Consider the following 13,429-nt stretch of genomic DNA (forward strand, 5'->3'; position numbering starts at 1 on the left):
AATGGACAAAATCAGTGTTTTCGCACATGGCTGTACATCACAATTGCCTAGAAACTTATTGAAAGTATGTCTCCCAAACTCCATCCCTGGAAGTTTAGATTCAGTGAGATGAGGACAGGCTTTGGCGTTTACGTTTTGTAAAAGTTCCATGAGAAAATGGATGAACAAATGTGGTATATTTATAGTGGAATACTAATCAGCTATTAAAAAAAAGAACAAACTACTTATGCATACAAAAAAATGGAGAGGCGACTGGCATTGTTGGCTTCCTGTATCGTCTTGGAGGCGACGCAGCGTGATTGAATTTGAGGCATCTTCGCATTCACTCACAGGTCAAAATGCAAACCTTCGTGAAGACCCTGACCGGCAAGACCATCACTCTGGAGGTGGAGCCCAATGACACCATCGAGAACGTGAAGGCCAAGATCCAGGATAAGGAAGGCATTCCCGCTGACCAGCAGAGGCTCATCTTTGCCGGCAAACAGCTGGAAGATGGCTGCACTCTTTCTGATTACAACATCCAGAAAGAGTCGACCCTGCACCTGGTCCTTCATCTGAGGGGTGGCTGTTAATTCTTCAGTCTTCTATTCATAATGCCCAATGATGGCATCGTTCTGCACTCTAGCCATTTACCCCAATTTAAGTTTAGAGATTACCGGTTTCAGTAATAGCTGAACCTGTTCAAAATGTTAATAAAAGTTTTCTTGCATGGTAAAAACAAAAACAAAAAAATGAATGAAGCCTCAAAAACATGATATTGAGCAAAAGAAGTCAGATACAAAAGCTGAATCATCATTCAGTATGATTCCATTTACATGCTCAGTCGTTCAATCATGTCCTACTCTTTTTTTTTTTTCAATCATGTCCTACTCTTATGACCCTGTGGACTGTAGCCCACTAGGCTCCTCAGTCCATGGAATTCTCTAGGCAAGAATACCGGTGTGGGTTGCCATTTCCTACTCCAGGTGATCTTCTGGACCCGGGGATCAAACCTGCGTCTTCTGCTTAGCAGGTCTTTTTTTACCACTGAGCCACCTGGGACGCCCTGTGGTTCCATTTATGTGAGTACGAAAACCAGCAAAATCAATCTATGGTGGTAGGAGTCAGAATAGACGTTACCTCTGATGAGTAAAAATGGATATTGCCTGGAAAGAGGCACAATGAAACTTTCAGGAATGGAAGAAATGTTCTATGTCTTGACCTGAGTGGTGGTTACACAAGTGTATAAAGTTAGAATTCATCAACCTCGATACTTAAAATTGGTGCATTTTACTGTATAGAAATAATATCTTAACAAAGTACTGTTAGCAAAGGAGCAAAATGTTCTCCTGACAACCCGAATGCACAGCCCGGTTAAGGTTCCCTGGACAAGATGATTCCTAAGATCTCTTTCAGTGCTAAAGCCCTGTGGTTCTTATATCCTCATCTCAGTTCCCCTTAGTCATTTTTATCCATAAATTAGATTATTTCTTTTACTTTTATTTTAAAATTTTTTATTTATTTCTTTTATTTTTGGCAGTGCTGGGTCTTGGTTGCTGTGCATGGGCTTTCTCTAGTTGTGGTACACAGCTTCTCATTGTGGCGGCTTCTTTTGTTGTGGCACACAGGTTTAGTTGTTCCACGGCACATGGGATTTTCCCAGAACGGGGATCAAACCAGTGTCCCCTGCTTTGGCAGGTGGATTCTTTACTACCGGACAGCCAGGAAACCCCTCTTTCCAAATGCAAGATCAAAGATATGAAGAAAAGCCACAGTGAGTTAGCGTTAGTCTCTCAGTCGCGTCCAGCTCTTTGTGACCCCATATTCGGTAGCCTGCAGGCTCCTCTGTCTATGGAATTCTCCAGGCAAGAATACTGGAGTGGGTAGCCGTTCCCTTCTCCAGGGGATCTTCCCGACCCACGGACTGAATCCAGGTCTCCTGCATTGCTGGCGGGTTCTTTACTGTCTGTGCCACCAGGGGAGCCCTGAGAAAAGCCATAGTCCTGAGTATATCTTAGCAGTCAGATAAGGGATGCTAATGCAATCTAAGGGTTGTCTAAGCCCCAGTATGACAAAACAAAGGCCAAGGAAAAAAGTATGAAATTACCATCTGACTGAAATCTGATATGATATGAAATCTGACAGCTCTCCAGTCTTGTTGGCCCAGAGAGACCAACAAACCTGAGGATTTTCTGTTGCTGGCTTTCTTTTCTCTTCATTCATTTACCAAGTATTTATTGAGTGCCTTGCTTTGTGCCAAGTACTGCTGGGTAGTGGGAGCAACAAAACGAATATGATAGCAAGGCCCCTGCCCTCAGGGAGTTTAAATTCTACAAGAAAAGGAAAGTCCATACAAAATAAATATTTATTATTAACAATTATTAATTGTTACATTGTGGATAAAAGCTATGAAAGAAATAGGATGATGAGACAGATAAATACCAAGGAAGGACACTTTTTAGATAAAGTGGTCAAAGGAGGACCACCATTTGTACATACAATATTTGTACAGCGATCCAAAGATTGCCAATGATCCAGCCAGGTGAAGAACTAAAAGAATCAAGTTCAAGACCAGAGAATGAACATTAGGGCCAAGGTAGAAGGAGTAAAATATGTCTAAAACCTAGTAATTGAGTGGGAGAGTCTATCAGATGAGGGCAGAGACAGTAACAACAAGGCCTTATAAGAATTTGTGATTTTATTTGAAGAGCAATGGGAAACTATTAAAGTCTTTAAGCAGGGGATGTGATTTTAATTCCCCCTCTCCCTACCCCTCAAAAAAAAAAATCTCTCTGCTATTTTGGAAATGGATGAAACAAGACAAGAATGAAGACAGGATGTTAATTAAGAGACATTTACAGTTGTCCAGGCAACAGTCCCAGAGGTTCAGAATCTGCTGAATTGCTAATCAAAGCTATCCTAGCTTTGGTAACTAGGTTAACCAAAGACAGAGAACAAGAGCAAACAACTTCAGAAGTTAAGTGAATTCCTCATGCTCAGTTGGCCTTGTCTTTCTAATGTTTTGCCTGGATGTCTAGATGAGGGTGATTAAAGGATCCCTCAGAAGGTTGGGCTCAGTCCCTAAAGTATCTTTCTTCAAACTCATTCACAAGATGAAATCTTGAGAAGAGAGCCAAATTTGTGACCAGGGCTCTCCAGGTATTTTCATAAGTTTCTTTCTCTCTTTTAGGGTCTCGCACTCACCCTCAGCAGAATCTACCCTCCTAACACAGTGCCTGAAAACTCTCTCGAACCCTTCTTTCTTTGCTTCTTCTTTCCTTTCTTCAGAGGTCTGCCCTTAGATAGGAAAGTAGAAAACTAATCCGGGAGTGCTAATTGCTACCAACTTAACCATGACCGAGAGCATTTGCACTTGATCCTTATAGCCCATAAGACATGCTATGGAATCTGACTAGTTAAGGGAAGATATTTTGAGGCAGAATGTGGCTTAAATTCTGTTTTGTGAATTATCCCTCTCTATTTTAACATGGAATTCAGACTAGCTGACAGAGGTTGTCTGAAGGAAAACATTACCTGGAGACATCATTGATTGTGGACTCTGAGGCCTGGATCAGCAGATAGAGGGATTCAGAGCAACATAAGGGTGGGACTGGCTTTCCATAGAAGTCTTAAGAGAGGACAATATAGGCAATCCCCAAGTAGAGGGCCCCATCTTGCTTGGCTGAAGGCAAGAACCCAGAAATAGGCCAGTGCTACGGGCCTGGAGGACGCAAGACTTAAACAGGCTTCTGAAGGGAAGTATAGGATTTGGAGAAGGAGATGATGAATGGCTGTGACATTCTAAACAAGATGAGTGGAAGAATTCCCTGGCGTTTCAGTGGTTAAGAATCTGTGCTGTCGGGTTCAATCCCTGGTCGGGAAACTAAAAATCCCACAAGCCATGTGGTGTAGCCAAAAATGAAAAAAATAGCATAAAATAAACAAGGGGAATGAAGCCCTTTTTTTCAGATTAGAAGGTACAAGTCCACAACTCTGCCCATAGCTTGTTACCTATTTTTCACCCAAGGTTGTAGAGAGAAAAGCTGGAGGTCAAGCATAAACCCATATCTGACAATGACTGATTCTCATTGATGCTGATGGTGCTAACTTTTCCTTCCTTCTCTTCTTTCCTGACCTGGGCAAGTTGGAGTCCCCTTAGGGATAAGCAACACTAAGTCACAACCCTGGTCTTGTGAGTTGGATGCTTTATTCTTTTTAAAGAGAAACAGCCCATTCAGAGAGAAAATCAAATCTCGGCTTGGCTATAAATAATTGCCCCACTCTTTAGAAAGTCTAAGTTCTAAGAACTCTGAATCTAATCAGCATCTCAAAGGGCTGTGATCTACCAGATACAGAGAGAGACCAGACCACAGTACAATTTACAATTCCTTTTTTTTTTTTTTTTTTATTGTGAGAATATTTTTAAACATGGAGAATTTCATGTAACCTCCACCCAGAGTCATCCATATTTATTACTATATTTGCTTCAAGTCTTTTTCATTTAAAACAAATTACGGAGGGAACTCCCTGGAGGTCTAGTGGTTAAGACTCCATTCTTCCAAAAAAAATTATAGAGTTAGAGTTTCACTTACCCCCTTGCTCCAATCCCCATAATTCTTATATTTCTTCAACTTTTCCTCCCTACCTAACTTTCTCCTCTGTACTTTCCTTTTCTGACTATTTTGTGTGTGCTGCATGCTAAGTCGCTTCAGTCGTGTCTGACTCTTTTCAACCCTATGGACTGCAGCCTGCCAGGTTTGTCTGTCCATGGGATTCTCCAGACAAGAATACTGAAGTGGGTTACCATGTCTTCTTCCAGGGGATCTTCCCAACCCAGGGATCAAACCAAGTCTGCTGAGTCTCCTGCATTGGCAGGTAGGTTCTTTACCACTAGTGCCACCTGGAAAGCCCCGCCTGTTTAATTCTCTTCTCATTAATTATTATTTTTTTTCTTTTTTTCACCATGCCATGCAGCTTGTGGGATTTTAGTTCCCCAACCAGGGTTTGAACCCTTGTTTTCATCAGTGATAGCACAGAGTCCTAGCCCCTGGACCACCAGGGAATTTCCCTCTTCTCATTAATTCTAAAACCTAGTGAGTTTAATATTTTATACACTCTTCTAAATATGTTTTTCAAAATAGAAGACCAATTTAAAAGGAGGCTTCTTTAAGGATCTTGATTACTTTTTGGGTGCGTATCTGGTCCTTAACTGAAACAGGTTTCCATTCCAAAATAAAAGTTTTGATTATTAAATTATATGGTGCTTTTTCTTGTGTAACTTTTAAATTGCCTTTAGAATGTCTAGAATTCTAAAGATATTTTAAGCAACTTGCAACGTTATAATGAATTTACAGCCTCTCAGAATTACAATTTTGAGTAAAAACACTCAACAGGCTATCTTAATTCTGGTTGTGTCAGCTTCAGTTCAGTTGCTCAATTATGTCTGACTCTTTGTGACCCTATGGACTGCCGCACGCCTGGCCTCAAACTCATGTCCATTGAGTTGGTGATGCCATCCAACCATCTCATCCTCTGTCGTCCCCTTCTCCCGCCTTCAATCTTTCCCAGCATCAGGGTCTTTTCCAATGAGTCAGTTCTTCGCGTCAGGTGGCCAAAGTATTGGAGTTTCAGCTTCAGCATCAGTCCTTCCAATGTGTCAGCTTAAAATGAAAATTGTTTTTTAATTATAAATTCTCCTGATTTAGGCCATATATTACTATCCTTACTAGACTTGGCTATAAATCATTATCTGCTTCCTGAAATCAGATTTATTTTCAGAGGGCAAATTCTTACCATCAAAAGGAATATTCAACAGAATGTGTTGCAGCCTCTCTGAAGGGGATGCTGCTCATATGGATTCACAGCAGGTTATGTTACTGAACTCAGGTCTGGCTGCTTGTTGCTCAAAAATTAATATTTGAGAAGCAATTGTTGGTAGAAATAAAAAATGTTGCTTTTAATCAGAAAGCCAGCTTTCTGGGGAGAAGGTGGACTCACGTCCCCAAAAGCCAACTCTGAAGATTCTGCTAGGCCATGGAAGTTTTTTAAGGGAAAAGGGGAAGTAATCTATTCATCATTGAGATAGGGGACCACATTTATTGCCATATCCCCGGTGTGCAGGCTTGTTGACCTCTTGTGATCTTTCTTTAGATAATATCTTGTTCATATAATTTATGAGATTACTGAAGGGAAGACTAGGGAAGAGATCTGCTCATCTGTTAATTACTTATTCTTCATTTCTAGTGTTTTGATCTACAGAAAGAACCGACAGATTAGGCAAGGTATTATGTGATCAAAAGATGTAAAAAGTGTGCTTGGGCAGGAGATGAGTAGATCATGGTGGTGGTGATGCCTGGCTTAAGGTTAGTTACAGTATAGCTTTGCTAAAGTGACAAGACAAAAGGGGCCTCCTCCATAGATGCTTACAGTCAGAGTTAGAAGAGACCTTAACCATCTAATTCAAATTGTTTTTGTACAGTGTTGTGGTCCTTTAATGGACTGGAACCTGGTGGTACGGAGTCAACGATAAGAAAGTAAAAGAGAGAAAGAGGCTGATATTCCCTGGTTTACGCAGAGGACCAACAAAGCCCTTGACACAGGACTTAAATCGCTCATGAAGGCACCAGGCACCCTCTCAAGGGGGTAAAGGCACAAAGTGCCTTCTCGAGAGGGTCTTAAAAGCCCGGGCAGGAAAGTGAGCACGACGGGTCTCCACACTCCAGAGAGTCAGCCAGAAAGAGAGAGAGAGAGACAAAAAAGACACGGGGACCTAAGCTCTGATGGAGCAAAGGTGCCTTAATGATTTTTCTATGAGTATATATAGGCTGTGGCACAAGAAACTTCTTTCGGGAATGATAGAGATCAGAAAACCAAACATATAGCAACCGTTACCAAGGGAACAAGGGGTAATGTTAGTCACAAGGTCAGGAGACAATCCATATCTCAAGAAAGGGGAGCAAGACTAAACAGTTTTGTCATAAAGAAAATGTTTACTAAAGGAGACCCAAGCCTGCCTCACACAATGACCTCAGTCCCTGGGAGCAGTGTGCTGTTCCGCTTGAAGAGGGACAAAGGACTCATGAGAGACAGCACGTAGGAATCCTCCCGTCAAACATTCCCTGACAGTACAGGTGAAGAAAAAATGCCCACAGAGAGAAAGTAACTTTCCAGAAGTCCCACAGTGAATTCCTAGCAGGGCTGGACTATGTCCATTTTTGGCCTCTGCTCCATTAAAATATCTCATGTTCCATTTTGGCCTCTGCTCCATTAAGATGTCTCATGCCTGGAGCATAGACAGCTGCAGGGAATGTCTAGAAGCAATCTTACATTATATAACTTACTGCTGAAACTACTGAGTGTAATTTAATGTTTCCCCTAATCCACAAACTTTTGTTTTTTCTCAGAAACTTCTTTATAGCCACCATGTCACACTATTAGTATCAGCTTTCTCTTTCTTATAACCAAAAATGGTTTCGTGAGTGTTCATGTGAGCAGTTGCATAGGGCGTCATGCTTAGAGGCCCTCATGCTTGCTTAGTTTAAGGTGTTCCTTGAAATTCTTAACTTTTTAGCAACTGGCTCCACATTTTTATTTTGCACAGAACCCCACATATTAGGCAGCATACTGGTAACTTTCATCCCATGAGATAGAAATGAGAAAGAAAATGGTCTCCCCATTGTGTTAGGAGATTGTAAGGAAACGCCTAGAACTATCCCTTGGAAGAGGATCAGGAACTTGGCACCTGTACCCCTGACTCAGGTCACTGACTACTTCCCACAACCCCAGGCCACCAACCTAATTTGGATGTGCAGGACCTAATGATCTTTCCACTGTGTGATTTGGCTTCTTGAGAAAAACTCTAAGCAACCTAAATGTCCATCAACAGAGGAATGGATAAAGTAGATGCAGGACATATATACAATGTAATATTACTCAGCCCTTAAAAAGGAACAAAATTGGGTCATTTGTATAGACATGGATAAACCTAGAGACTGTCATACAGAATGAAGTAAGTCAGAAAGAGAAAACCAAACATCACATATTAATGCATATATGTGGAATCTAGGGAAATGGCATAGATGATCTTATTTGCAAAACAGAAATAGAGGCATAGACGTGGATAACAAACACATGTACAAGGGCAGGAAGGGGGAGTGAGATGAATTGGGAGATTAGGATTGATATGCATACATTGTTGATACTATGTATAAAATAGATAACTAATGAGAATCTATTGTATAACTCAGAGAACCCTACTCAGTGCTCTGTGATGACCTGAGTAGGAAGGAAATCGAAAAAAGAGAGGATGTATGTATATGTAGGGCTGCTTCCATTTGCTGTACAGTAGAAACCATTTATGTTGGTGAGAAAGTAATTTCAGTTTTGGACCATGAATTTTAAATCATTATAACTAGGCTGAAACACATCTTTATTAAACAAAATTGGGATGATTACAAGTAACACATTTTTGTCAGTGAGAAAGTTTATTCTTGTAGCATAAAAAATCCATGTGTCGGGGTTCGACAAACTCTTAGAAAGCATTTTCTGCTTCCTGCTGGTTGTAGAAGCCTTTCCCCTGCAAAAAGTTGCCCAGATACTTGAAGAAGTGATAGTCAGTTGACAAGAGGTCAGGTGAATATGGCGGATGAGGCAAAACTTGTAGCCCAAGGTATTCAACTTTTTTTTTAATTTTTAAAATATTTATTTATTTTTTAATTGAAGGATAATTGCTTTACGGAATTGTGTTGGTTTCTGCCAAATGTTAACATGAATCAGCCATAGCTATACATATGTTCCCTCCTTTTTGAATCTTCCTCCCACCTTCCTCCCTATCCCACCCCTCTAGGTTGTTATAGAGACCCGGGTTGAGTTTCCTTTAAAAAGCCAGGGATAAAACCACCATATGACCCTGCAATCCCACTACTAGGCCTATACCTGGAAGAAACCAAAATTCATTCAACTTTTGAAGCATTGGTTGTGCAATGGGTGGTGGGGCGTTGTGGTGAAGAAGAATCGGGCCCTTTCTATACGATGCTGGATGCAGGCATTGCAGTTTTCCATACATCTCATCATTTGCTGAGCATATTTCTCAGATGTAATGACTTTGCTGGGATTCAGAAAGCTGTAGTGGATCGGACAGGCAGCAGATCTCCATACAGTGGCCATGACCTTTTTTTGGTGCAAGCTTGGCTTTGGGAAGTGCTTTGGAGCTTCTCCTCAGTCCAACCACTGAACTGGTCATTGCCAGTTGTCATGTAAAATCCACTTTTTGTCACACATCACAGCCCAATCAATAAGTGGCTCATTATTGTTGCATAAAATAAGAGAAGACGACGATTTTTAAAATTTTCGGTCAGTTCACGAGGCACACATTTATCGTGCTTTTTCACCTTTCCAGTTTGCTTCAAATTCTGAACGACCGTAAAACAGTTGATGTTGAGTTTTTCAGCAACTTCTCCTGTAGTAAGAGGATCAGCTTCAATGATGGCTCTCAGTTGTTGTTGTCAACTTCTGATGGCCAGCCACTGCACTCCTCATCTTCAAGGCACTTGTCTTCTTTGCAAAACTTCTTGAACCACCACTGCACTGTACGTTCATTAACTGTTCCTGTGCCAAAAGCATTGTTGATGTTGCAAGTTGTCTCTGCTGCTTTACGTACCGTTTTGAACTCAAATAAGAACATTGCTTGAACTTACTTCTTGTCTAGACATCATTTCCCTAGTCTAAAATAAATATAAAATAAACAGCAAGTAATAAGTCATTAGCCAAAAAATATACAAGAAATGTGCATTAAAATGATGTGTAACATAATCACATTTATTTAAGAATGTATTCCAATATCAAACAGCACAGTTAGACAATGCAAAACTGCAGATACTTTGCACCAACCTAAATAACACAACATTGTAAAGCAATTATACTCTAATAAGGATTTTTTTTTTTTTAAAAGCTCTAGCCAAATAATTGATTAAAATAGGATGGAAATCTCAGTAATTGGCTTTGGCAGTGCACATTTGGCTACCAGTGGCCTGACGGCTATAAAAGGAAGCCTCTCTCTAGGGCAGGAAATTCAAGGAGACTGCCAAAGGGGAAGGACAGCAGAGGCTGTGTGCTAAATAGAACCATGCGAAAGAGGGAAGAACTGGCAAGAGCAGCACAGAATGTCAGAGCACTCCAGGAGCTACAGTCCAATATTGGAAGGAGGCTGAGGAAATCAGAGGTCAACAATAATCCATGAAGTCACCCAAGACCCTGAGCAGTTTAACCACACTCTTTTTTCTGCCTACCTGAGGCATTTCTTTCACTTGTACCTCAACTCTAGCACTTCTTCTCTCCTCCTTTTTTTGTTAGTTATTTGTTTGTTTGCCATCCAAAGTCAGGGACTTGTTTTTCTAGGGACCCTTTATTCGTCTTTTTTTTTTTCTTTTTGGCTGCACCATGTAAGCTTTCAAGATCCTAGTTTCCCTGACCAGGGATCGAACCCAGGCCTATGACAGTGAAAGCACTGAGTCCTAACCACTGAACTGACAGGGAATTCCCATATTCATTTATATTGAGCGTATAGTAAATTGACTCAATTGAGAGAAACATTTATTGAGGGCTTATTTTGTGCCGAGCTTAGGCATTAAAGCTAGGGGTAGCAGGGAGGCGATGGGCATGGAGATGAGTAAGGGAAAGGCTCTGCCATTAATGAGTGTTCAGCCTAGAAGAGACAGACAAATGAACAAATTATTATAATACAGTGTGTCTAGGGAGGAGACACTACTTAACTCCCCTGGAGAGAAGTGACAGGGATTCATGTCAAGTCCCATGGCATTCAAAAAGGATTTGTTGCTTGATTGGCTGTTCTTCTTGTTAACTAAGTAGGTAGAGCATATTGTCACTCTCCTGCTACCCCAGAAATTTTCATCACTAATAAGCCTGGGTAAACATTAAGGAATGGGTCAGTAGCCCTAGTGGAGCCTCCCATGCTCAGCCCAGCCAGGCACATCACCAACCACCCAGGTGGATGAAACGTGTAAGGCAGTGGGATCCTTCTGCAGCTGCTGAACATCTGGTGTGAGGAATCTAGGTAACTAGGAATGAGAGATATTACTCCTCTGGTCCGGACCCTCAGTATTTGGTACAGCTAGTTTGACTGAGAAACTAAACCACAACAAAAATTAAGTGTTGCTTCTCCCAGCTTTTGGCATGTCAGAAACTGTAGCTATGAGCGAGAAGAGTAACAGGCTTTGAGCGTGTTCCAGGGCAGAGCAAGAGCCCCAGGTAATAGGAAGATGTGCCATGAGAAAGCCCTACATTTTACTGACAACAGCAGTAGGTACTGAGAGCAAATTGCATGCTGAATTTAAGGTACAAAAGGGGAGGAGGGTCTTGCAAATTCCCTAGGCTCACTATCACACAACAAATATAACTCTCTGTCCAGCTTCTTAAATTCCTTTGATGTTGTGTCAAACAGCTTCTAATATTTTATTTCTATCCTCCTTTATTGTTTCTTGTTGTTGTTGTTGTTCACTCAGTTGTGTTCAGTTCTTTGCCACCATGGCCTGTGGCACGCCAGGCTTCCCTGTCCTTCACCATCTCCCGAAGTTTGCTCAGATTCATGTCCATTGAGTTGATGATGCCATCCAACCATCTCATCCTCTGTCACCCCCTTCTCCTTTTGCCTTCAGTCTTTCGCAGCATCAGGGTCTGTTCCAGTGAATCGGTTGTTTGCATCAGGTGGCCAAATTATTGGAGCTTCAGCATCGGTCCTTCCAATGAATATTTAGGATTGATTTCCTTTAGAATTGACTGGTTTGATCTCCTTGCTGTCCACGGGACTCTCAACAGCCTTCTCCAACACCACAGTGTGAAAGCATCAAAGTGTTTCTTATTACAAAGTGGTAACATGCTTGTAAAAAAAATTCAAATACATCCAGCATGGATACCCCAGGAGGTCACTCTCCCCAGGCTCTAAGTGGTGTACAGGAGCATAGGACCCTGCCCTGTGATGTGCAGTCCCTTCCCACAGTGTTGGAGGTGAAGCCGGGCATTGCATCTGCACCTGCATATTCCTACAGCTTCTCTGAGTCCTATGGACAATGATTGAGAAGACAAACCATTCAGGAAACATCTTAAAAAAAAAAAAAAAAAATCCTGGCTCCCCTCCCAGGTGCCACCAGCACAGCCCAGAGCAGGCTGTCAGGACTGCACCTCATGAACACCTAGTTAGGACAGCAGCTAATATTGCTTGCAGTCTTCAAGAAGATTCTGCTGCCTTCACCTGTTCTTCAGTTCTCATCTTTCACTATACCTCTGTCCCAATAGGCGGTTAGCCATCCCCCAGCACTGGGACATTACAATTCTTTCCTTTCCTCTGGGGACCAAGGCCTTGACCTAAAGGAGGAAGGTGTCAACTTATCCCCAGTGTCATAGCTAAGGGATATCTTTGGCGTACACTCAGTGCCCACTGAATACTGATACACCATCTCCCTACCTTACAGAGATGCTCTGGACACTGCTGTCTCCCATAGCCCCTCAATCAACCCTTACACATTAGTACTCAAGTGTGTGCACACACACATGCACAAACACAGGTCAACACTCCTGAGGTGTATACACCACTCACATTTAGCCATGACTTTTCATGCCCTCTTTTCTAGACTTTAATCAGATTCAGTCACACTAACGCATTTATAAATCCCTCAGCTCTTAAGGGTACACAAGTGGCATTTACAAAATCCTTCTCTGTGTGACTACTTAACCTCCCCAAAGTTCAGGAAGCAGGAATTAGAAATTATGGATTCATAGAATGTTAAAATAGAAAGGTCTTTCCATTCTTTCATCCATTAAACAAATCTGTATTCAAGTTGTACTCTGTGCCTCGTAATGTGTACTGGGTCATACAGTTCTCTCCTCTCATTTCACAGATGAGAAAGCAGAGGCCCAGATGAGTTGAGGGTGCACACAGTCTCTTAAATGGCAGGTATATCCAAGAAACCTCACTCCCCTTTCTGGATTCTTTATATCCACATACTGAAGAGAAACTCATCTTAAGTCCTAACCAGTAACTTAAAGCAGATGATGAGTTTAAGAGGAAGAATTGCCATCAGTGATACCACCATCAGATCAAAGAACATTCTTCACTACTACAGAGTGGAAGGACAGATTACTCTTAAGAAAAGCAATTGCACAGGTCACTGCCGTCAGCATTACGATCCTGTATTAACAGATGGAGTGTGTGTTCCCTGTTGAGGATTCATAGCACCAAGGCTTTGTATAGGTTCCTAACCCATTGCCTGAAATGGCAAAGTCCCCCAACTCTGAAAACTGTTGTTTTTTTTTCCTTTGCTAACTCATTTGGCAACAAAATCTGTCCTGAACTGATGCAAATCAATTCTCAAACTTTGTTTATCCTTTATATATTCACACCATTTTGCTTCAGAAGCATCAATATATTTATAATGGG

At 41.5% G+C, this 13,429-nt stretch overlaps 2 protein-coding genes and 1 non-coding gene across 3 annotated transcripts in view; all 3 read left to right on the forward strand.

The window, feature by feature from the left end:
• Positions 1–13,429, forward strand: part of ASIP (agouti signaling protein) — a 96,160-nt gene that overhangs the window by 69,356 nt on the left and 13,375 nt on the right. The gene's annotated exons all lie outside the window — the stretch shown is intronic.
• LOC133044454 (ubiquitin-like) lies at positions 259–732 on the forward strand. The gene has a single exon (XM_061125838.1). It carries the CDS (start codon positions 339–341, stop codon positions 570–572), a length of 234 nt encoding a protein of 77 aa, XP_060981821.1. The 5' UTR covers positions 259–338; the 3' UTR covers positions 573–732.
• Positions 11,897–12,096, forward strand: LOC133045321 (small nucleolar RNA SNORA73 family). The gene has a single exon (XR_009690196.1). It is a non-coding gene; the product is annotated as a small nucleolar RNA SNORA73 family (small nucleolar RNA).

This window comes from Dama dama, chromosome 23, assembly GCF_033118175.1.
Source record: "Dama dama isolate Ldn47 chromosome 23, ASM3311817v1, whole genome shotgun sequence".
Taxonomy (NCBI): Eukaryota; Metazoa; Chordata; class Mammalia; order Artiodactyla; family Cervidae; genus Dama; species Dama dama.

What these genes read in the sequence shown, in the direction of transcription:
- LOC133044454 (XM_061125838.1), top strand. Translation starts at nt 339, where the DNA reads ATGCAAACCTTCGTGAAGACCCTGACCGGCAAGACCATCACTCTGGAG.